This window comes from Pteropus medius, unplaced genomic scaffold (assembly GCF_902729225.1).
Source record: "Pteropus medius unplaced genomic scaffold, Ma_sr-lr_union100, whole genome shotgun sequence".
NCBI classification, from domain to species: domain Eukaryota; kingdom Metazoa; phylum Chordata; class Mammalia; order Chiroptera; family Pteropodidae; genus Pteropus; species Pteropus medius.
This window is the reverse complement of record NW_024349224.1, coordinates 1,791,372-1,816,991: the sequence shown is the minus strand read 5'-3', so window position 1 is coordinate 1,816,991 and position 25,620 is coordinate 1,791,372. Positions and strand designations below refer to the sequence as shown.

General features: G+C 43.1%; 1 protein-coding gene across 1 annotated transcript in view; it reads left to right on the top strand.

Annotated features, from left to right (window-relative positions):
* ITFG1 (integrin alpha FG-GAP repeat containing 1) overlaps window positions 1-25,338 on the top strand; it is a 112,277-nt gene extending 86,939 nt beyond the window's left edge. Inside the window, exons 14-18 of the mRNA XM_039880802.1 lie at window positions 2,075-2,153; window positions 18,330-18,454; window positions 19,049-19,131; window positions 21,633-21,750; window positions 23,946-25,338. Coding sequence (XP_039736736.1) covers window positions 2,075-2,153; window positions 18,330-18,454; window positions 19,049-19,131; window positions 21,633-21,750; window positions 23,946-24,005 — 465 coding nt within the window. The 3' untranslated portion in view covers window positions 24,006-25,338. The remainder of the gene's footprint in view (window positions 1-2,074; window positions 2,154-18,329; window positions 18,455-19,048; window positions 19,132-21,632; window positions 21,751-23,945) is intronic.
* Window positions 25,339-25,620: the final 282 nt, after the last annotated feature.

The following is a 25,620-nucleotide window of genomic DNA, read 5'->3' as shown; positions in this document are numbered from 1 at the left end:
GAGATGGCTCGTGGAGGCCGAGGGGCCAGGCCTTCAGACGCCCGTGTGTCCCAGCCGCTGCACGCAGGCGGTCCCCAGGAAGGGGCCGTGGTGTGCGCAAGCCAGCTCCCCTTGACTGCGAACAGGTTAGAAGTGAGAACCGGCTGGGAGCAGCTCAGGGGCCAAGTGCCCCGGTCCCGAAGGGGAAGCGTGGACAGCACGTCACCATGTCCACTCTGAGCACGTGTGAGCCCTGGTCAGACCCTGCTGCTCCCGTGTCGCAGAGCATGTTGGACCTCCCTGGACTGTCCACTTAATTGCATAGTGAGTCTAAAACCGCTATAAAAAATAGTCCCTTTGTTAAGAATTTTAAGTGTAGGTGTGCTTAATCAGAGTTTAAGGACCGCTGCGCTGATCTGGGTGCCGTCAGCCTGGTCTGTGGAATGCCCCACCCCCATTTAGCTGCCGTGCATCAGTCGTCACTTCCGCCGCCTGTCACTCCCGTGAAGGACTGTCCTCCCACGGTCCTTGCCTGGGTCGGTCCAGCTCTCCCTTGCCCACTCGTAAACCTAGGCTGCCGGGCGTCTGCATGTCGGCACCACGCCGTGCCGTGGCCTTTCACCCACATCACATGGGCGTCATAATTGTGCCGTAGCCTTTTGGGGACCCCAGACCCCTTTTCTCCCAGCGCCTTTCTCTGGCTGCTCTCAGGGTTCCTTCTGACTTCCCGCCGACTGAATACGCTACGCCTCGGTGTGGGGTTTTCGGTGTTACCTTGTTCGGTGTTCTCCGGGCTTCCTGGATCTGTGGTTTCGTGTCTGTCGCAGATTTGGGGGAAGCCGATTATTATTTCAAATATTTCCTCTGTTCTTTCTCTCCTTTTCCATGGCACGTACATTGCACTTTTTGGCGATCGTCCCACAGCCCTTGGATGCTCCGTTTCCTCTTTCCTGTGGTTTCCCTCTTCGCGTTCCTTCTTTAGAAGTTTCTGCTGCTACGTCTTCAAGCTCACTCATTCTTTCCTCCACTGTTCCCAGCCAGAGGCCAATCTAAATCTGCCGCTGAGCCACGGCAGTGCATTTTTGACTTGTTACATGCTCTAGACGTTGTGTATTTGTGTGTGTGTCTCACCGTTTTGGTGAGACGTTGTCCTCATAATCTCCTATAGTTCTTCGTACGTATTTATAACCGCTGATTTAAAGTCTCTGCCTACCGAGTCAAACATACAGGGTTCCTTGGGAGCGAGTTCTATTAACTTTTTCCTTCGTATGACCCATACTTTCCTGTTTGTGTGTGTCGTAATTTCTTGTTGAAAGCTGGACATTTTAAACAACGTGTTAACGCTGGAAATTGCTCTCCTGGGTTTGTTGTTGCTGCCGCTGTTCGTTCAGTGACTTCGCTGCGCTGATACTCTACAGTCCGTGTGTGTAGCCACTGAAGTCTCTACTCAGCGACGACCGAAGAAAGGTTTCCTTAAGTGAGAGATTAGGGCCGATTCGGGTCTTTTGTCTAAAAACAGGGCTGCACGAGTGTGGCCTTCTAGAGCCCCAGGAATATGTGAGAGCTTCTGAGCCCCCTCAGAACATCTGACTCGCATTTTTCCTTTTACGATCTGGTCCACCTCTCATTAGCCCAAGCTGATGGCACAGCCTCAGGCAGCTTCAATATAAACCACGACTAATGCTCGTTTTTAGCAAACGTCCGGGTTGGCAGGGCTGTTCACACTGAGCGAGCTCCGTCTGCAGAAGAACACACCAAGAACAGAGCTGGCCCGGAGCTGCCCGACAGGTCAAATACGACAGCTCTCTGGGGAGAACTGCGTAAAATAGTCACCCTTATGTAGCAGACAATATTAGAGCTTAGGAATACCCAACAAAATTAATACCCTATAAATTCAACTACCAGCGCGTTTAAAGTATTAAGAATTTTCTACCATTCTTTTGAATAGATAACACAGGTTATCTATTTATGAAAATTTTCTCTACATGACTGCCATCTATGTAAGAATTTTATGTGAGATGGTTTTACTTGATTTTTAATAGATTTGCCTAAAACTTCAAATGATTCGAGTTTAACTATCGTTCTTTTCTTGCAGCCCTTTGGAGTGAATCAGCCTGGACCTTACATCATGTACACAACTGTCGATGCGAATGGCTATCTGAAGAATGGTTCAGGTAAGACCAGATACAGCGTTCACACGCCTAAAACACCTTGAATCGGCATATGGTGAGGTCAGTGAGACAGCAAAAATTACCGTGTTTTCACATCCTTTATAATACCTTCACTTTTTCTCTTATGGTCTTTCTGTAGACTTACATCAGTAGAGTACAGAAAGTCCTCATGAGAAATATATTAACATTAATTTTTTTATATATCCCTATTGTGATGCAGCTTTATCTTTCCTCAGTCACCATTATCCTTATCTTTCAGTTGACGTAACAGAGAGACTGGGAGAAATTACTTGACTTATCTTGATCAAAGTGTGAAGTGGAAATTAATTAGCAAAGCTCATCTTAGAAGAAGGAAAAATTAGGAAGCCAATCTATGACTTAAATAATCCTACTTTTTTCATATGTAGACTAGAAGCGGGAATCTTACATAGGGGTTGTTCTGATATATTATTATAAAGAAAAATCTAGTTATACATTTGAATACATAATAAAGAGAAATGCAATCAAGACAAAAAGGAAATAGGACTAAGCAAGGGATGTCTGCTTTTGAAAGACGGATAGCTGACTGAGATGAGGTCCAATCACAGCAAGTATAACTGTGATCAATTCTCTGAGTAAGAAAAGGAACCCTAACATATTAATATGTTAATATTTGAGACTTTTAGAGCCCTAACCATGAAGAAGTATAAACAAAGTTGTGTTACTCCTCCGTATTTATGGACCCCAAAATAAGGAAGCACTCATAGAACTCATATATGGCCATTCTCATTTTATATAATGGCCTAACATAAATCAAATATAGCAGAGTGAATTTCCTTTTTTAGCTCATGGTACACATTTGAGAAACACTCGATCATACTTCTGCTTTAAAACATCCCATAAAACCAGAGCTGTTTAAAAAATTTAAGGAGGAATTGACAATTATAGTCAAATACTTTAATATATCACTGTTAGTCAAGGAAACTTAGAATAAATAAGGATATAGACACTTTGAACAAACTTCTTCATATTTTAAGTCAGATACAGATAAACGATACAAAAGAGATTGCAGGACTAGCCGATGTTATCTTTCATCAGTTAAAAATCCTTTTAGATTTTGAAGATGCAGATGATTTCAGTGCTTGGTGAGACAGTCCAGTTACTTATTTCATTTCCTGAAGGGAGTATAACAGGCTAAGCCAGGATGCCCAAAAAGCAAAAGCCCAGCTCACTGAAGTTATCAACGAAAGGTGCTACAATACTAACAATTTAAACTTACCTGTATTTTGAAAGACTTGCTTACTTAACACTTTCAAGTAGGTGGTCATCTCAGGAAGGCACTCATGGTTTAAAATGGGGAAAATCTCTTTATTATCATGAACAACAGATCAGTTTTTTAAAGAACTATCTTCCTCTTTTTTTTTTATGTAACGATATATTGTATAAATCTTCCCATGTTCTGTTTATCTGGCTAGTCTTAATTTATTTGGGGATCGTTTCGTATGTTTATACAATAACTATTCTAGATAATTCTCCATTTATTTTTTTCATTATAATACAACAGTACAACAGTAAAGGTCTATGTGCATATATTCTTGTGCAGTTAAATGAATAATTCTCACTTCATAGAAAAAAATCAGGAAGAATATTCACCAGATTGTTAATGTTTACCCAGGGGAGCAAGATTTCAGGAGATCACTTCTGACTTGGTACATTTCTATAAATATTTACTACTTATAATCCTTCTAAATTTAATGTTTTAAAAAAAGATAAATTTTTTAGCAACTCAAAACCCATCAAAAATATTACTTTTAAAATTAGATGTAGAAAATACTTTTTAATTCTGATCGTTGATTCATGCAAACATTATATATTGAACCTCTACTATAAACCAGGTATTACACCTACATGCTAAAAACCCATTCAGTAATATTCACCACCCAGTGCTGTTTTTTAAGTGAATGGAAGAATATTTCCTTAGCATGATTTCTTTTTAATCTACTCCCAAACAATAATGGAACATTGGGTTTATCCTTGCTAAATTAAATATTTCTTCCCTGGATCAGGAAGTAATTCGTAAGCATAAAAGCAAAGGAGAGAGAAAATATCTGCAGAAAAGATAACTGAGTCAAATGCCTAAATCACATGAAAGCTCAGATTTTCATGGCAAAAAATCACGAACAAAAATAAAAGGCAAGAGCAAACTGGGAAAATCTAAATGTCCCACAATAGAGAAGTAATTAATGAATTATGCCATTTTGTAATCATTTCCGTCCTACAAAATATTTGTAAATCGTTTTTGATAAGATGAACAGACGTTCATGGTATAACATGTGGGAGGGAGGCACAGCTGCACGTATGATCCAGACCGTGCGTACGTGTTTTCAGGTGTACCTATGTCTAAGGAAAACATAAAAAACAAATGACATATAGAAATGTTACCATGATTATCTCTTGGTTGTGGGATTTTATTTATATACTTTTTTGCATTTTAGTTCCTACGTTGGTCATATACGCCTTTAGTTTAAGAACTATATTAGTAATTAACAATAAACATTTGGAAAATATTTCAAATGTATGCTGTATTCCATGCACAAATATATGTTTTAAACAGGAGAGTGACACTTAATGTAATTGATTTAGGAAGTACCGTCACGAAAACCTGCCCAAATGTTAAAGGACGAATATTCTGAGTTTAAATAGTAAGCACATTAAAGTCTAAAGAAATCCTACTTGGTTAAGCCATGCGGTCCGGCCCGGCAAGCCCCCCAGGAGACAGCTCCCCACTGTCTCAGGCAGCAACGACCACACACGTGACCTCAGAAGCTGCAACGCTGGTTTTCTTAGCAGTGGAGGGTCATGAAATTAATCCAGTGGCGTATAAGGGCATTTTACTTAATAGGATCAAAGAGAAAAACAGAAGTTATCGGAATACAACACAGACAGTAACAGTAAGTGTCGCTTCATGAAAGTTTTCGGGCGGGAGGGATTGTGCTAACTGGGCGATGACATAAGATGTAGTTTTTTTGGTCAGCTGTGGTCAAAAAAGTTTGAAAGTGACTGCCAGAGACAATGACATGCCTTAGTGTTATTCAAAAAAGGCCTGTCCTAATTATCCTTCGCTTCTGGGTGGATCTTATCATTGTGAGCAGGAACTCTTGGGGTCTTACGCCACTTCCTAGCGAAGCCCGAAACAGCCAGGTGTTAGTAGAGAGTCACATCACGGAGAGTCATTGATTTCTGAAATAATTAATAGTCCCTGGGAGAGATCAAAAAAACAGTGATTTCCCTCGAGTCCTCTAAGGTACTGTTTGTTAACATGTCTGAGAAAAACAAGTGACCCGTCCCTTCCATGCACCCTCCAGCACAGGCCTCCATTACGAGCAGTCACAATGTGTGGCAGCTGACAGCACAGCATGTCACAGGGGGCGGAAGCGTTTGGGTTACGGTATGACACATCCAATTATTGAGGAAAATGATTTGTGGTAACAGCATTTCTATAATTTTAAGTATAACTTCTCAGAGTTCTCCATTTTAATCAATAATTGTCCATTACACCCTCCAACGTCAAACATTTTATTCTTTATGCTCATTTCTCACATATGCATTTTCTAAAATTACCTTCAAAGTACAGCCATGTCCCATTTAGCCACATGTATTTATCCATAAAAGAATTTTTTAGTTCTGAATCAATTTAACTGCCCATCACATTTTAAATTGGCATACTCATAGTTCACCCAAAAATTTTAGCCTGAGTAATGATTAATCAGGCGTACTTTTGTGTCAAAAATCATAAATTGATAACAAAAGAAAATGAAAAGAGTTCTTATGCCCTTCTGGAATGTCCTTGACATTCTCTTTCTCTGAAAGAATGAATTCTTACAAGAGGAATCATTCCTTTAAGCTCACATCAACTAAAGATCTGACAGGACCAGCCAAGTCAACAGATATGGGGGCGGAGGGCTAGCTAGTGCTGGTGATGTTTCTTCACTGAAATGAAAGAGAGAAAGGGAGGGAAGACGGGCAGTGAGTAGCTCTGAGCAGTAACCGATCTGTCCTCTTGATATAATTACAAAAATTGAATGATTGAATGAATGAATGAATTACAAGAAATACAGAAAGTCTGAGCAACTATGAGAAAGTTGGCAGATTATTCAGCTGTTCAGCAATTAGGAATCCCATCTGCACAGATGCAAATGAGTCAGTCATATTCCTGAAAATCAAAAGAAGAAAATTAGAAATTGTAGAGCCAACAACAAAAACAAAAGATCTGCTTCACGAGGTTCTATTTACAAGCTGGTTTCTAATATAACGTTGCAGTCAACGTAGACCCTGATACCGAAGGAAACACTGCTATGCAGCAGCTTTGGGGATCTGAGAGGAAGAACCCGGTTGGTTTATTCCGTGGTCTTTGCTAGCAAATGTGTTGTCATCCCACAGTCGTTATAAATAATTCAACAGGCCCCGTCTACAGTGCGAGTATATTTGGTACAAAGGAATTTCATTAAAACCTCGTGCATCACTCAGCGACACCGTTGATGTGTCCCTTCCCATTCCCTTCGTCTTACTTCAGGACTTAACTATTTTCAGTCCCCAGGTTGTCCCCTAACTCCAGTTCCGTACCGCACAAACCGCAGAAAGCTGTGTGCTCCAGCAAAGATCGAAAATCACAGATACGTCGCGCAGACCGTGCCTTTAACGCGGGAAGCGTTCCGTACACACCGAACGTATGCAAATGAAACACATTTCTTAAGACGGTTTTCTCATGCATGCACAAATAAAACATTGCCACAGCAAGGGATCGTTTGATGTAAGTTGAGTCTAAAATTGAAATAGAATAGTATTTAGAAAAAACAAAAAAACAAAAAACTAGATTCTGCATCTCCTTGATTAATTTTTCACTACTCCCTATTAAATTCATGAGAATACAGTTTCAGATAAAGTCAAATAAGTCCATTTAAAGAGGAGAGGTACTGACTTAATTACAAATTATATTTTTAGCAACTTATTCCTAGGTATCTGCTGTTTCAGGCTAGCTCTACCCCGAAGTAAATTCTAAACTTTTCTTCTTACGTGCGTTTTTTCCATTATTAATCTGGACTTTCTTGACCAGGAGAACAAGAAAAATAGGGTCCACGAAAAGCAAACGTATGGAATAGACCCATAATTAAGATTGTGCCGACTCAACATGACGCCTCACAGCTCCCCACACTGCTCCACAAAGCCCTAAATGTGGGGAGATGAGAAAATACTGACCCACGATAGAAACTAGAATTTGTCCACATGGAAAACACCTAGGAAAAATATGTGCTATTTTATTGTCAAGCACGTTGCAAGCATAAAAGTCTTTTCTTATTCTGTTCACATGAACTAGAGTTTTCTCATTAGCCATATTTTTTAAGATCGAAATAAAATGGCTTCGACTGGAAGGCAGATTACTAATATATAAATGATAACTCAGTTTCTGTTGGTTTTAAGCATAATGTCTGCGACTGCGGTGTAGCAGTTTACATAATAGATAGAACTGTATCGTAAAATCCATGTCTTATCCACAGTGGAAGAAGCGCCAAATTCTTAAAACCCAACAGTGCCCAGGAGGCAAAACGTCACCATCCCCAAGCCAGAAGCATTAAAAGATCACTGAGAACCTTGCATCCTTTGTCAGCTCTGTGCATGTTCTTATTCTCTTAGGTGCACCGAGAAAATAATTCCAGGGTCCTACACAGATGTCGCCATCGGTTTCATTTACTCGCTCTCGTATTTTCGCATAGTTTGGCAAATGGCCTGGAACTTACTATAGTCATTCTTCTTTACACAAAATACTTGTTATTTTTAAATTTACTCACTAACCGTTATATTTTATGTAATTATGTGTATTCGCAAGAAATAGTAATTGAGACTGTAAATCCTACTTAATTTATTTCAGGATCTTATGTTTTTAAAAATCAATAAGCCATCTAAAATAGGTCTGGTCACCTGTTTCTTGCCAAAATTCTCAAAAAAATAACTAGCAAACCGAATTCGACACTACCTTGAAAGGATTATACACGTGATTAAGTGGGAGTTATACCAGGGATGTGAGTGCGGTTCGGCATCCACTAAATAATTAACGCGATTCCTCACATCTACAAGACCAGAGATAAGATCAGGGTCATCTCAATAGCTGCAGAAAAAGTATTTGACAAAATTCAATATCGTTTATGGTAAAACTCTCAACAAAGTGGGTGTAAAGGAACTTACATCAACTTGATAAAGGCAATATGTGACAAGCCCAAGCTGACATTGAAAGCGTTTTCTCTAAGATCAGGATCAAGACAAGGATGCCACTCTCACCACTGTTATTCAGGCTAGTACTCGAAGTTGCCACAGCAATCAGACAAGAAAAAGAAGGAAAAGGCATTCAAATTGGAAAGGAAGACGTAAAGCTCACTATTTGTAAAGCAGAGAGAGAGGAGATGGGTGGGTGAGTGGGTGGGTAGGTAGATTGGATAGATGGATAGATGGATAGATGGATAGATGGATGATAGATAGCTGACTGATAGAGATAGATAGATCAGATCTCCTTTTAACAAGTACTGTGTTGGGGACATCCAGCTTCAAGTCTAACATGTAAAGGACATGGAAGTCACACTCCCATCCTCTGTCAGGTGAGGGGGGGAAATGAACATTATTAAATACTCCCACGGTTACTGTTCTCCTTAAGCTTGCCCTCCAGTGAAGTGACTTTACCCAACCCTCACCGACTTGGGTTTTACCGGAGCCTAACTGAGGCGAGGGACGTGAATACGCAACTCCGGCCCCTCGAGTCTTCCTGTCTCACCTGTGCAGATGGACGGGGGTGGAGGGGAGGCACCTGAGAAGCACCTGTGAAGGTCACAGCCCAGGGTCACAGGCTCAATGAAAGACTGAGACCTAACAGGGCTATAGAACAGTGGTCCTGACCTTTCTGGCACCAGGGACCGGTGCTCCTGTGAGAATCGAAGGCCCGATGACCTGAGGCGGAGCTGAGGCGGTGATGCCGGCGCTGGGGGGCGGCTGCAGACACAGATGGATCTTGGCTCGCTCTCTCACCCGCCGCTCCCCTCCTGCTGTGCGGCCCGGTTCCTAACAGGCCAGGGACCGGTACCAGTCCTCGGCACAGGGTTTGGAGACCCTGCTGTAGAACACTCACCGTCTGGCCACCACATCATTCTGGCTCCTATATAACAAAGGAGGTTACAACTGAGCAAGGCTCAAGCTCTATCTTAAAAGGAGTTTCCAAGGAAACCCAAAGAGGAGAGACAAAAGCAAGGACTTGAGAGTTTCAGCCTGTGGCGGCACCTGCAGCCGCAGCGACCAGTGAACGCGGCCCGACCCTCCGCCGGACACGTAACAGCTCACGCCAAAGGCCTGTTTGCCGTGGCTCCCTTTGCTCGTCGACATTACGCCCAGCTTCTAACAAAAACTTACGAGGCATGCTGAAGGGGGGTGGGGACACAAAACACAGTTTGAACAGACAAAGCAGACGTCAGAAGCAGACTCGGTTATGAAGAGCGGTTTTAGAATTATAGGCCTGGAATTTGAAAAAGTCGATTAGCGCCCTGACAGCTCAGAGGGGGACGGGGGGGCCAGAAACGGGCAATGGCTGTGGAAACAGGGCACCTCCAGCTCCATGGTGTCAGCAGAGACTCCCCAGAACAGAGCAACAGGGAAAGGCGTGCAGAGCGCAGCTGACCTCAATGACCACCGAGGGGCGAGTCGCCGTAGGACGGTCCCCGTGACTCCCACAGGAACCGCCGTGGCCTAGGCGCAGCCTGCTGAGCTCCCAGCCTGGGACCTGCCCCGAATGCCCAGAACCAGCCCTGTCTTGTCTCCTTGGGGACGGAGGACCAGCAGAAGGGCGGCCGCCCAGCTTCCCAGCCCACCTGGCCCAGATGCCCGGTGGCACCGGGGAGACCTCCCAGCAAGGCCGTAGGACCACGACGACTGAGATGGCCATATGAGCCACCACACTTCGGCTTAGTTTGTTATACGACAGTAAGTAATTGCTGAAAGGGACATGTCTGCTTTAAGAGCCAAATGTGAAAGAATTCACAGAGACGGACCTGTCAGCGTTAACCAAACTGTGCCGAGGGGCTGCAGAGCCAGTGCGACAGGAAATGCAGAGAAGCACCCAGAAGCAGAAGGCGAGGAGGGGGAAGCGTGTAAGAACACACCTGTCACGCCTGTCCACGGTCCCGCCTTCTGCCACGCCCCCCGGGAAGAGGGTGCACGCCAAGGAAGTGACCTTGGTCACTACGAGTTACCAGGTGTTTCCGCGCTTTACGTGATCGCCTCTAGGTCTCTCCCACTAAAAGGCGACAGCTGCCTGGTCTCGGGGACGTTTATTTTAACATCATGTTTTTGTACAAATAACCCGCTTTACAGTCGGGGACTGAAAAAGCCTGTCGCCTTTGGTTTGTGACCTGGCCGCGCATCTCTCATCCGCTTCCAGACCAGCAGTGTGAGTCCCTAGCGCTTCTAGTCGCTCTAAAACACGAGCTTTAGCAAACACAGGCGTCCAGCGCGGAAAATAAACGCGCCGACGCCTGAGCCAGGCTGACCCTCCTGACGTTCTCCACTCTCTCTGGGAACCAGTTTATTTTTTTAACCCGGAGAGTGACAACTGAAACATAATTGCATGTAACCTCCGGAACATTTCTCTCCCTGCTGCAGCTCGCAGAGGAGCACTGGCCATTAAATTAGACTCCACAGGCGGTGACACCCAGCGCGACTGGCTTTATAGGACAGTGAGGATCTGTCTTATTGTTTCCATTGGTTATTTTTTTACATGCACCGCCAGTGGCTTTTGTCATTCCTTCATCAGATGCTTCTGGACATTAAGCCATAGAAAAGCAGTTATCAAAATCGACTACTCAGTTGCCACATGAACCGTTTAATTCCACTCCAAGGCTTTTCCCCAGACAATCGCAACTATGTCGCACAAAACTTGTGCGTGAATGTCCACAGCAGCATCATTCATGACAGCTACAAAGTGTAAACAAACCAAATGTCCACCAGCTGACAGATGGATAAACAAACCGCCACACGTCAGCACAGTGGAGGGTCATCCAGGCACAGACGCCGGAAGCATGCTATGACGTGGACGCGCCCTGTAGAACATTCTGAGGGAAAGAAGCAGACACACGGTCCGCATGTTACACAATCTCGTCTGTATCAAACGTCTAGACTCGGCAGGCCCGTCGCAGCTGCAGGGAACAGGCGTGGGAGGCTGCCAGGGATTGTGGGGAGGAAACAACGGAATGGGCAGGGGGATCTTTTCGGGGTGACGAAGATGTTCTGGAGTTAGTGGTGACAGCTGAGCTACTCTGTGACTATACTGAAAATCACCGACTTGTACACTTCAAAGTGGCGGACTTTGTGGCATGTGAATCATATATCCATTTAACAGAAAAGAGAACAAAACTACCCACAGTCTAAATTATCAGCTGGGAAGCAGGCTGACAGATAAAGCTTGAACTAGGGTCCCAAGCTCCTGATTTGTTCCAAGAGAGAAATTGGAAAACCTTCCATGAAAAATTATTGTTACGCTATTTTTTCAGGAATTACTATCAAGTTGAAATTCAGCCGAAGGAGAAAAAAATACGAGAAACGATCGATGATATAATAATCAAAATAACAACCGAATTTGTATTGGGCTCTGCAGTTTTCAGGGCACTTACATCCGTTAAAACTTAAGCATCGCCCTGGTCGCCTCACCGTATCTGTGCAGTAGGTGGTACTGTAATTCTCACTTTATAGGCGAAGAAACATTCAAGTTATGTTTTTCTGTTGTGCGTTTAAGCGTCTCCGGGTCAAGGTTTGTCTCTCTCTCATCTCTGTGTAAAAGGCACACAGCGTGCATTCGACAAAGGTGTAGGTGGATGAGCAGGCAATAAATTAAGGCTTGGGGAGGTCAAAGGACTTTCTAACGACCAGGCACAGCAGCGTCCGAAGACTGTCTTTGGCACTCAAACCCTGTGTGTTTTTTTCCTAATACCACATTACGAATCTCCTGCGTAGGGACCACATTTAGTCAAGTTCCAGTCTTTAAGCCAATGCCCAGTGGCTGTCTCCCACGGCAGCCACTGACGTGGCACATTATAGGACCTCAAGGAAAACCTACATTAAAAAACCGTACAAACTATACTTTGCTGTTTATTACAAACCTTCAGGTTAGTACAGCAGACACTTACCAGGTGTCAGGTGTCAGGTGTCAGCCCCTCCTCCATGCCCCAGCAGTGGGCATAAAAATGAACACGACACCAGGCTGGAAGCACCCAGGCACCTTGTCATGGAGCCGTTCTAGGGTAATGGCGTCCCCCGCGTGCCTCCTCGATGTGTCCTTGCTGGGTGCCCAGAATCTGAGCTCACATCCGGTCAGAAGACTCCAGAGGAGTAACAGTCAGATGTCAGCGGATTCCTTGATGCTCCATCATAAGCCGCCATCAACTGCCAGGAAAAGAGGCCGACCGTTGTTTTAAGACGTTTTCCCGAAACAGCCACAGTCCTACTTTCTGAAATCCAGGAAGTGCTCACGAAGTCCCCAGACACTGTTCCCTTGGGATGACACAGGGTCTGCCAGCTGGACCCACATCCTAGGCGCCTCGTAGCACCTCGCCCCTTTCAAGGTGTCGGCCACGTCCTCCACGTGGATTATGTCTTTCTACCACGACCGCCGATTTCTGAGTTTTCAGCTGATTACTAAGTAGTGCTATAAAAACCAGGAATATTTATATAGCGACATTAACACACGTTTTAGGCTTATAATTTGGTCGCAGATTGATTAAAATGTTCCTCCAGTCAGCAGAGTGCCTGATACACCGCAGGTGCTCATACCTGTAGAATAAAGCGAATTAATCACAGACGTAGTAAATGATCAGTGAGACGCCGCTGACCCTGGAGACGAGATTTTCCCAGGGTCCCAGCAAAATCATACGCCTCAGCGCGCAGGCCGGTGGAAAGCGCTCACCATCAAGCAGACAGCAAGTGCTTCGTTTCTTTTTCTGTGTGGGTGGCCATCCATTTAATTATAAAATCAGTGCATTTTAAACAGGAAAAATAAGATAAGCAGCTAGTATTTTAAATGTCAAGACTATAGCCTGAAAAGTATCCAAATTTAAAAATTAAATACCAATATTTTTATTATTCTCAGTCAAAATTTCTTTTGGCTTTTCTTCACCTTCAGAATCTATTTTGCCCTCCCCCTCCACCCCCCAATTCTGAATTCTGGTGTCAGATGACAATGTGCTGCTGAGAAGCACAGGTAAATTCAGCCTGTTGGCAAGGAACAGTCTTTCTGCAGTGACTGTCTTCGATATGTAGGAATTCACTGTCTCTCTCTATAGCTGGCTAAATGCTTCAGCAATGAATTTAAATGTTAAAAAAAAATCAGTTAGTACATTTTATAACTTCTTCAGTTACTGTTCGATCTTAGTTGATAATTTATTGTTTAAAAAGTGGTCACGGGTATGTTACTGGAAATCATCCTACAATAACAGCTAAGATATTCTAGATTATCCAGAATATTCAGGGCATCGGGGTCTCAGATCAAATCAAATGATTTTTGACAGGATGCCACTAAGGTCACCTTAGATATTTTTAAATTAATTCCCACATAATTAGAATACAGATGTGTAGGATCTGACTCACGGATTCTTTTCTATAAAGTCGGCAGGCAAGTCGCTTGAAACTTTGAATACTTTTTTTTATTTAAAACTATCAGGGAAAGGATTGTATTACAGAGTGGACCAATTTAATTGGTAGACACTTCTGGCTAGAATATCTGATTGATAAACATTAACGAAGAGCCCTGTCATAGTAGATGACACAAATGATTACCCCAGGCTGGCATTTACTTACAAGGGACCGTGATCACTGGTATAGCTAGGAAGATTTTATTCACTGGATCAGAAACTTTGTTAGCGATTAAAATAGACTAGCGGCAAAGGAAAACAAGTGATAATGTATTTCACATTTTTTAATTTTATTATTTATCAAAACCTTTTCAATCTACTGATTTTAATAGAGTCCTGATCATTCCTGATAGCTTTGAGAAAAACAGAACATCAATACCTGGAACAGTGTCTCTCATTTGCCCTGCCAGGAAGAGAGAGTATCAGCCACCTAATGAGCTGATAAGACTGATTAAGGGACCATCTCTCACTTCAGTGGGAAGAGTCAAGGCAGACGTGGCAGGATGTCAGAAGCACGATCCCCTTAGGCGGCTGGGCAGGTGGAAGCAGCCGCTGAAGAGTATGTTCCAGTCGGTGGGAGGAGACACTGCTGGCCGAGTCACCTCCATATCAGCCCCCATCGGAGAACCAGTTACCACCGAATCCGATTTTTCAGATCTGTTTCTTTCGAAGGCTTGCCTTCACTTTTCTTACGCTCTACCATCCGTGTCGTTCCCATTCTCCAAATTAAAACGCTCCTCACAGAGAAACAAACACTGTCCTTTACCTCACATTCTCCTATTGTTTTCTTATAGGAAAATATGGTGGGGACGGCTCACACCGCATGGAGCAAAACATCGTGGTGTTTCTCGTAGAATAGGCCTAAAATTTTCACTCTGCCAGGTACAGTCCCTTTAACTATGTGGAATGAGCTGAGGCCCCGAGCCGATGCCAGTGTAGGTCAGGGACTGGCCCGTGGCCAGAGCACTGTCTTTCTAAGCGTATCTTGCATGGATGTAATTGGATTAAAGATAGAAGATCAACAGCATAAACCAGCCTCATCTCCCAGGGGAACTGCTTAAGTAGCTCAAGCTTCAGATGTAGAATGGGGACATCACCAAGATACGCTCGGTGGGCCCTGCGGCCTGGCTTTACAAAAATCCCCAAATAGCCTTGGAAACCAGAACAACTACATATAAAAGATCATTTCCTCGGACCCCACAAATACAGAGATCTAAACAGGAAAAGAAAGACACCATTGGCACCGAGGGCGTCATTCCGTGCCACCAGAAGCCCTTTTTATAAAGCAGCAAGACAGATGTCACACTTCCTTTTTTAACTGAATAAGAGATCACAGGTGGGGATGAAGGTGTGGGATTTGGAATCAGGCTGCCAAAAGTAAACCCCCAGCTCCACCATTTAGTGGCCGTGTGTTTGGAGTCAAGTTGCTTCACCTCTTGATTCTTCTCATGCTAAGGCAGAGGCGACAGCAGCACCCGCCCACACACAATTACTGTTACCAGTAACTGAAATGACACCCAAGAAGCACTTGCTACAGGTGCCTGGCACGTCGCTCGCATTCGCTAGCCGTTAATTCTGCCACTGCTAGCGGAAGGTATTTGTGTAACTTCTGTGCCTTGCCCTCATCTGGTGTTCATCCCCAGTGTGGCTGACTCAGCCTGTGTGGCCTTGTCTCAGAGCTGTCAACGTGAGGACAGCAAATGCTTCTCGGAACAGCTTTCTCTCCCAAGGAGAGGCATGTTTTTCTCTAAAGTTACATAAAACACTGGTTGTTTGCATGTGTCCTTTTATCTCATTTTTATAGAGACGCTGGTTTTTCCTTAGCCGAGACAGCTGCAGACAGTACTGTTCGATGGGAATTCCTCGTGGCTTAAAGCCCTTCACGGAGAGAACACACACACACGTTCACACACGCACGCACACACATGTTCACACACACGTTCACACACAATTCCAATGATTTTTTTTTTCTTCAACCAGTGAATTTCCCTTTTTGCTCTTCCTGCCTCCTATATCAGCATATATATGTGTTATTTAAGTTTATTTTTGACAAATAGACATCCAAGCTAGTTATGATAGTTCCTAGCTAGTACTCTCAGACGGTGAAGTCGGCTTCAATATCTTACCTAAAAACAGTGCATGGGGATATCTACGGTGGTGTTAACCAGTCACAATTGCATGCAAGTACGTATTCTCTTAAAGAACAAGAATAGATCAACTTTAAAAACTTTTATTTTATTACATAAATAATGTGTACTTGAACTATTCTTGGAAAGTCAGATGATACAGTCCTAAACAAAGACATTCAGGTGGTTGGATGTCTAATTGATATCACAAATGCCTTTTACGCATTTATGATAAGTTGTTCACAATTCTTACTTATATGATGCTTTCTCTTTAGGTAGACTTTCTCTATTGGTATCTATGTAGTATAAATTTATATGCATTTTTGAATTGGAATATGTTACAAGTCTCAAGTCTAATACATTTGGAGGCTAAAATTTCATTCATTCATTCATTGAACAAATCTGTTCTGAGTGCCTAACATATGCCAGGCCTGATCTAGGTTCTTAGAATATGGACGTGCATAAAACAGACCAAAATCTCAGCCCTCAAAGAGATTGCATTCTAGTAGAGAAAAGAGGCAATAAACATAATAAGTAAATTAGTTGATTCTATGTAGTTGCCATGAAGTGATAAGTACTTGAGGGGATAGATAAAGCAGGGTAGTAAGGGTAGAGAAGGAGTCATCTGTTTTATCTAAGGGGGTCAGAAGGGCCTCTCTGAGAAGGTGTCATTTGAACAAAGACTTGAAGGAGGTGAGAGAGTTAAACACATAGTTACCTTTTGGAGAATATTCCAGGCAGAGGAGAAAACCAAAGCAAAGGCCCTTCGTTATACGCATTCCTGGGATTTCCAAGAAAACAGTGAAGAGAATACTATGAACAACTGCACATCAGCAAATTAATGTAGATGAAGTGGATAAATTCCTAAACACACACACACACCCCGAAATTTCAAAAAGGAATAGAAAGTCTCCACAGACCTAGAACAAGAGATTGAATCAGTAGTCAAAAACCTTCCAACAAAGAAAAATCAAGGACCGGATGGTTTCACTGGTGAACTCTACAAACCATTTAAAGAAGAATTAATATCAGCCCCACTTACTCTTCCAAGAAATAGAAAAGGGAACCTTCCTAACCCATTCTGTGAGGCCAGCATTACCCATACCAAAGCCAAACGATGCCCCACAAAAAGACAAAAAACTACAGACCAGTACCTCTTACAAATAGACATAAAAATCCTCGACAAAATGCTAACAAACCAAATCTAATGGCACATCATTATACACTGAGCAAGTGGGATTTGTCCCAAGGTTCTTCGACGTCAGAAACTGAATCAGTGTCATAAATCACAGTAATCGAATGAAGGAAAAAAACATGACAAAATTCAACACCTTTTCATAATAAAAAACACTCAGCAAACTAGGAATAAAAGAGAACTTCTGTTATGTGATAAAGGACACTTATGAAAAACCCACAGCTAACATCATCCTCGATGGGGAGAGATCGGAAGCATTTCCCCCAAGATCAAGACGAAGACGAGGATGGCCACGTTCACTACCGCTATTCTAGTCTGACTAGAACTCCTAGATGCAGCGATTAGGCAAGAAAAAGAAACAGAGGCGTGCAAAGTGCACAAGAAGTAAAACTATTTACATTTGCAGATGACATGATTCTGTCTATACACCTCGATTTAAAAATGGGCAAGTACTAGACATTTCTCCAAAGAAAATAGACAAATGGCCAAACAATCACATAAGAACATGCTCAACATCACAAAAGGAAATGCCAGTCAAAAGCACAGAGTTACTACTTCGCAACTACCAGGACAGCTTTCATGAAAAAGTCAGAAGCAACAGTGTCAGTGAAGATGTGAAGAAACAACGCTCATACGTTGCTGGTGAAAATGTAGAATGGCTCAGCCACTGTGAAAAATGAAATGGCAATTCCTCAAAAAACTTACACACAAGATTACCATATGACCCAGCGATTTCACTTCTGGGTATACACCCATATACCCAAAGGAATTGAAAGCAGGGTCTCAGATGGCATCTGTACATTCACGTTCGTGACAGCATTACTAATGATAGCCAGAGGGCACTAGCCGAAATGTCTGTCAGTGCATGAATCCATAGACAAATCAGCGTGGACACGTACATGGGATGTTATTCAGCCATCAAAAGGGATGAAGTACTGATACTTGGTACAAGTTATGAGCCTTGAAAACATGATGTTTTTAGTATGGGAATTATATCTCAATAAAAACAGTTTTCTGTAAAGTGTCATTAATATTAATAATCCAGACATTCGAAATTTTTATTCTCAAAGAATAAGTTCTAGCACCTAAATTTTTAACATTTTATCATTTTAATATTTGACGAGAGCTGTTTCCAAAGATATCTTTTCTTTCTTAATGAACTTAGCCGGACAGCTCAGCCAGTCGGCACATTTAGCCCTCCAGCTACCCTACAACGTACTTGGCTTGGGTCGAAGTGCCAACTTTCTTGACCATCTTTACGTTGGCATTCCCCGCCCATCTGGAGAGAAGGTGAGTAAAAATGTATTTTGTTTACAATTAATCTGTATTTTAATGTTGACTCTTCAGATATTTGAATTCAGTCATTTGTTATTCCCTTTTAAGAATTCAAACCTGATCGTAGTGACCTGTCTAAGCTTGTCCTACATAGAGCACTTCATTTGAAGATAACGTTTTCTGCCACCTGTCCCATAAACCTCGCGACTTCGGGTCCCTCCGTCCTGCTCTTTCTCCTGATCATTCTCACCGTCTACCATACCGTGTATTTTCTTTATTTTGCTTATCGTCAGACTCCACCTCGCCTTTAATTTTAGGTCCAAGCAGCACTTGTACATGGCACTTTGAACAGTGATGACTACAGAAGAGTAGACAATAAATATGAGTCCGTGAGACAGAAATATAATCTTACCCTTTAAGATCAAAAAACTTTTGCCGACAGGGCACAGGGGCCCTATTTGGAGCTTAACATATGTAAATGGAGCTTAATCCATTCCCGGGATTTCTGTTTGCTTGTTTGTTTGTTTGTTTGTTTGTTCATTTATTTATTTAGAAGAACCGTGGTTTTAAAGTGTGCTGGATGGTAAATGTTCTTCATGCTTCTTGCAGTCTACACGGAAGCAGGAGTGGACCGCAATCATTCCCAATTCTCAGCTCATTGTCATTCCCTACCCTCACGACGTTCCGCGGAGGTAATGGCCTTGATTGAACTGAACTTGGTAAAAACAGTGTCAGCTCTGAATCACAGACAGTTACATCTGTTTAAAACTCCCTCTGGTCCTGCTGCGTTCCCGTGAGTGCCGTCACTTCATTTCCTTACGGCAGCTTAAATGACTAAACAAGTTTCCTGACACTTTCCATGAAGAACAAATTAGACCTGATTAGAAAGACAGCAGGTTGGCTAATTAGGGGGTTAAACATATTCTGCTTAAACCGATCTTCAGTTTACTAGCTAGAAATTCTAAAATTTCAGGACGCTGAATTTTTTAGTGAGCATGGATCTTTTTGACAAAAGCTTGGACCGGTGGCATGTGTCTCACAGGGGTTGGAGACAGGCAGGCCTAGGTTAGCAGCTCGGACTCACCGAGACTGGGGACCGGTCCTTTGTCTGCATCTGTAGACTGGGGGACAGTCTGCCTGATAGGGGTGGGGGCGAACTACGCTCCACTCGGTGCCCGGCATGAAGTTTCCAGCGAACTGAAGGTATTTTTATCCTTATTAGCAGAATATGTCCCTTTCATAATATAGCGTTTTCTCTAAATCCTTAGTTTATCTCTGTTTATTTTTCTTTAAATTACCAAATTGATTCCATCTTTTTAAAAAAGTAGATGATGAAGGTATTCACTAACGTTAAATCTCCTTGGGAAAAAATATGTCCAACACGTTCTTAAGGCTAGTCTGATAGCAATACGAAAAATAACCAAAGAGAAACAATGTAATGTGTCTACGAATATGTAACCATTGGGGTCCTGCTCGTCACGGTTCTCCTCAAAATACAGGCTGTATTGTTCATTATTAAATTTTTAGGTGGGATATATTCGGCGGTTTGCTAGAACCATCATGCCACCTCATAGCTGACTGCATCACTGAGGTCACATTGAAATCAGCTAGGATGGGCGTATTTATACCACAAAAATTGCCAAGTGCCAATCAGTTTGCTTTTTTCCCTCAGACACCACTGGATGTATTTTGTGGTGGATTGAGGGGCTTGAAAACCAAACTACTTAAGAAAACAACTTTATTGTAGCATTGTCCTTGAAATAAGATAACATGTATAGAAATAGTCTGAATTCACATTTTCTTAAATGAGGCAGGACTGTTAAGCTTTCTCTACAGGAAATTCATAACCAAACCAGAAAATCTGCACCGTGAGTAGAAAACTATAAATTATGATACATCTCTATGGTACAATATCAAAAGATAATAAAAGGAAAATGCATGTACAGTATGTAAAATAATTTTTAAAAGATGGTATCTGTGCACGTTTATATATGTATAGATTACCTCCGGAAGGATATGCAAGAAACTGGTAAGAATGACTTCTAAGTAAGAGATCGAGGATTTGCCTTTCGTCTAATTTTTTTCTTACCAAAATTCCTATGTTCATGGGTATTTTTTAACCCATTTAAAAAGTCGAACAACCCAAAAAAATCTCACAAAAGAACTGTTTTTTAAGTATAAGATACTGAGAAGAGCTAACCTCAACTAATTAACAGTATTTGTTGTCTCACTCTTGAATTTCTGGAAAATTCCGTGATAGCATTCTTCCATAATCTCCACATTTTTCACGTTTCTCTCGCTCTTTCTGAAGAAATGTTCTTTTCGAATTTATGTACATAATAACAACCAAATTGATTTTAGTTTGAGGTGTGTTTTGAGATTTATTGAGTAAAGACTACTTAGGGATCAATAAATTTTAATTATCCCAAAATAAATCAGAATGCTGTTCATCAGAATGCTCTTTTATTAAACTTTTAAAATGAAAATATATCCATTATATATTTTCAGGGAGAACAAAAAGTTATTCGTATAACCGCCTACACTGCTGCTGATGTAAACTCAGTTGTAGGCTCTTCAGGGTTTACAAGTGCTGAGTGCTGTGGCACGTGGACTATCGTAGAAGAAAGAGCCCGTTCTATTTATGCTGAAGTCTGTGTATCGCCATTAACACTGACAGACTAGCCCTGCTCTGTAAGAAGTCTCAGCGTCACCGTAGTAATGTAGACCCTCCAACGTGGCACAGAAATGGTACAAGTTTTGCACAAACCACCTATCTACACCCACTTGGACATATGGTTGTGTTTTAGTCAGTCATAGGACATAGGTGGACAGGGACCAAAGCAAAAGATGAGATAGAAATCCTACCGAAGTCACGTGGCTACCTAGCCTTAGAGGTCAAGGTTCCAATTAAGCAAGTCAATCAAGATGTAGAAACAATGGCTAAGATCGTCCAGGGTGCCCGTGATATGTTCACCTAAGGACAGTTCTCAGGGGCTCAGAGAAGAACATCGCGTCGCATCGAAAATTCCATTTCAGTTCACTGAGTAAAAGCTGAACTCTGAAGGATCCTAATGAATGGACGGACAGGTGAATGACTCTGAATGAATGAATGGATTCATTCATTAGTCAGCTGCTTTGCTTTTCGGTCTCAGTTACAACTGTGAGATTCTAATTCTTCCGTTTTCATCTACAGCTGGAGTGCCAAACTGTACCTCACACCAAGCAACATTGTCCTGCTCACTGCCGTGGCTCTCGTCGGCGTCTGTGTTTTCATCCTGGCAATAATCGGCGTTTTACACTGGCAGGAAAAGGTTAGTACGTTGTAATGAAACATTACCTTTGGCTTATTTATAGTAGTACTATCCTGCTCTTTAAAAACAGTGTATTTTTAAACTTTTTTGACATGACTAAGATTTTCTGATTTTTCAAGTTCTGTCCATAATGTCATCTTATCGATAACAATTTCTTTTATCCCTTTAAATTCTATGTTTCATAGCAGTTCATCCCAATCTGGATGAAAACTGTTTTAAAACTTGGATGCCATACAAGTTATATAGTCATCACCCAAAATCACCGGGTATATAGAAAAACTTAATTAGAAACACTTTCATAATGGCCTGAAAAATAATCATCTTTTAATGAGTCTGTGTTCGTCGTCTGCTGATAGAGCCATGGACACTTTTTTCCAGGAATGACAGCTGTCCCTTTACAAAGGGAACTAGAGCGTGGGGAGGCCTAAGCGTTTCTCAGGGTTTGAGGGAAGCGACAGCTGAAGTAGGAGACATCTTTTCTACCCGTCAGGTGTCCTTAGCGCTACACTAAGCTGACTTCTGTTCCTTAGTATAACACCCTAAATAATAATTATAAACAAAAATGTTTACGAGGAGGGAAAAAGAGGCTATCATATAAATAAATCAGTAGTTGAGATAGAAATCGAAACGCTAATGTCTGCTGGCACATGAATATACAGTACGCAGCTGTCAGGCCCCTGCGATGCTCCCCAGGAAGCGCGCTTTCCTGTCCCAGAAGCATTGCCCTTTTTTGCACTTACTCCTCGTTTGGTCACGCCCATCCTAATCTTTTTTTAACTAAAATTACCAGCAGTTTTATCTTAGCTATTTTAACTTATAAAAAAGAGAACGCGTTAATTGTTCTGATAAATGTTCATAGGTTTGTCTCTCCAAAAATATCGCTCCTTTCCTATAAAAAAATGATAGTTTCACATTCAGTTCATGTTAAGACTGCAGCCTAAGAGGTAAGATCTCGGATGAGGACTTGTTCGTATCCAGAAGCGTCAGCTCCGAGTCTGAACTATTACGTAGCTCTAGGCCTGTGATGGCGAGTTTACTTCGCTTGATTTCTCAGGAGCTCTGAAGAGCAGACACACTGGGAACTCACCACAGCCCTGACACGGCGGCTAAAAACTGAAGTTTCACCTCCGGATCTGGGGGCCTCCCGTGTGCAGGAATCCTGCCCACGATCTCGTCCCCCTCCCACGGCCCCTCACCGCACCTGCCGCAGGCCCATGTCACCTAGGTCACATGCCCCAGCCCGCATCTCTACAAGGGTCCCTCCCCCGTTTCCAGACCACACACGGGCACTTTAAAACGGCCTCTGAAGCTTAGTGTCTCTTCACACTCACGTGAACGGGCAAGATTCAGCCAGTGGCCCGCCCAGTGCCGCCTCCAGAACAGTCTGCGGCCCGTTCCCCTCCCCCACCTGGCTCCAGCTCAGCTGATCAGCCCGCCTGCTGTCCCCGGCCCCTTCCCGGGTTCCTCCACAGGAGGTTGAGCCTTCACCCTGCCACCCCTCTGCTCAAAAACCTCCGGTAACTGTCCCCTCCTAAACCACAGCACTCCCTGGGATGCCAGTGCTCACCTGGCCCACCTGCCACTCCCCAGGTGCTCCCCAGGGTCCCTGCTCCCGCCAGACTGCCCACGGTGCTCCCCTCCCCCCCCCGCTACCCCGTGTCCCCAAATACCATCCTTCCAGAACTTCCCTTTCCTCGCCTCCACTAGAAGTGACCCCTCAGAATGCTGGTAACATTTTTCACTTTTTACCCTGAAATAAGTTACTCAGTGTTTTGGCTTTTTCTTTCTAGGCTTTAAACTCCTTGAGAACAAGATAAAAACTCGGGGTCTTTTTATTCCCCCAAGCACAGTACTTTGCTGGGACCAGAGGGTCAAAATAACTATCTGCCAAATCTGTAGGTTAACCCCAAAATAACTAATGTACATTCACGTGAGTAATCTAGACGCGTCTGTTGCCATCGGCATTACCGATGCCGCCTTGCAGAATCTTACTCGCAAATAAATACTAATCACAAACTAAGCCTTTAACGAACGCTTCTTGTTGGTTTTAAATTCATATTTCATAAGATGATTACATAAAATCACACCTTTTATCAATTGTTGAGGACATTTTTAAATTAACCACTTTATATTTCAGAAATGGGCCTTTTCTTGAGATTTTATCATTTGCAAACGGGTCTGCAATTCTCTTTCAGAAAGCAGACGACAGAGAGAAACGACAAGAAGCCCATCGGTTTCATTTCGACGCTATGTGACTTGTCTCTGTTACACATGGAGCCGCTAGTCACTTGAGCAACTGAAATACTGAATTTGGCTTATAGAAGAAAATAGGAGATTTTGAATATTATTTATAAATGATGCATCTCTTGGTAATTATTGGAAAGTATTCAAATAAATATGGTCTGAATGTGTCACAGGTCTTTTTTTTAAGTGCTTTGTGTACAGTCATCTGGGTTCTTTATTCACTGGCGCTGCACGCTTCTGTCCCTCTGTCGAATGTGCTGCACGTCCGCGGTGTCTGTGTATTTATGATAGAGTAACCGTGACGGGAAAAGGCACGTGTAAATAAAAATATTTAAATGAGCAGGGTTTTTTACGTTCCACTTGAATTGGCCTTGCTTCTCATTCTGACCCTGCAAATTACACGACTGTGAGTGTACCCCAGACAGAGTCGTGAACCCCTCACCTTCGCCACAGCGGGCCAAGGTCTCAGCAACAGCCCGCGACAGAGACTGGGTGCTGGGCCTTCGGAATCGCAGTCGGCCAGGCTCGCCTGACGCTCCTGGCTCCACCGCTCGCGAGCTGGTGGGCCCTGGCTCATGGCTTCTCCGTAAGCCTCGGCCTCCTTGTGTCTAAGTTGCAATAACACTGCTGTTTGGCTGATTTACTGTAAACATGAAACGGGACTGTGAAGAGCTCAGCTGAGCGGCCGGCACAGACTGTGCTCAGCGAGCGGGCGTGCCCATGACCACTGTGCTTAGATCATCATCAGGAAAGACGCGACAGTTTCTTTTCAGGCATGAGGGAGCCATATTCTTTGGAAAGCCTAAATTCTTGCTGGTTGACATTTCATGTAAAGATTTAGTACTCGCTCATATGAACTAAAAATGCTTATATTCTACCAAGAATTAATGTGCCCTAGAAATTGTCATTTGAACACTGACCCTTATCATGTGGTGCCGGAGAGCATCTGGTTCCTTGAAGGGGGACGCTGCAGGTGGCACCTGGGACGCGGACACACGCTCACCGCTGTTCTTGAAAGCTGCTGGGCGTCTCTAAGTTACGTGCAGACTTCAGTGCAAATTTCTGTGGGCTTCATCTCACCAGAACGTCGCTTTATCTCACCAGAACGTCGCTTTAAGACTTCAACCTAAGATCGAGAAAACAGTTCATATGTCAGCACTAATAACTTTCTGATATGCAGATGAACGTGTAATGGCTATAAAATATAAAACCTTATCTGAAAAGTTCTGTCGCTCATGTCATTTTTTTCTGTGCAGTTCGCTGAGAATGGCATGTGTATCCAGTGATTAGCTCTGCGTGTCCAGCATGTCAGTATGTCGTCGCAATAAATACTCTGTATTGGAACAAACTGTTTCGGTGAGTTTGTAAAGAGCTGTTTCGGAGCGTGAGAGGCTTTAGAGGTCGTGAGGTCTGTATCGCTGCTCTGGACAGCGAGGCAGAGGCCAGGCAGACGGGCACCGGGCACCTCCCGCCTGTGGTCCCTGGGGAAAGTCGCCAAGCCAGTCACCAGCCCAAGGCACTGGGCCTGGAGACAGTTAGCCTCAGTGGCCATTGATTAATGTAGCATGAATATTAAAACTCACTTGGAGTTGGGGTCTACGACACAAATAAAATGTTAGTGACAAC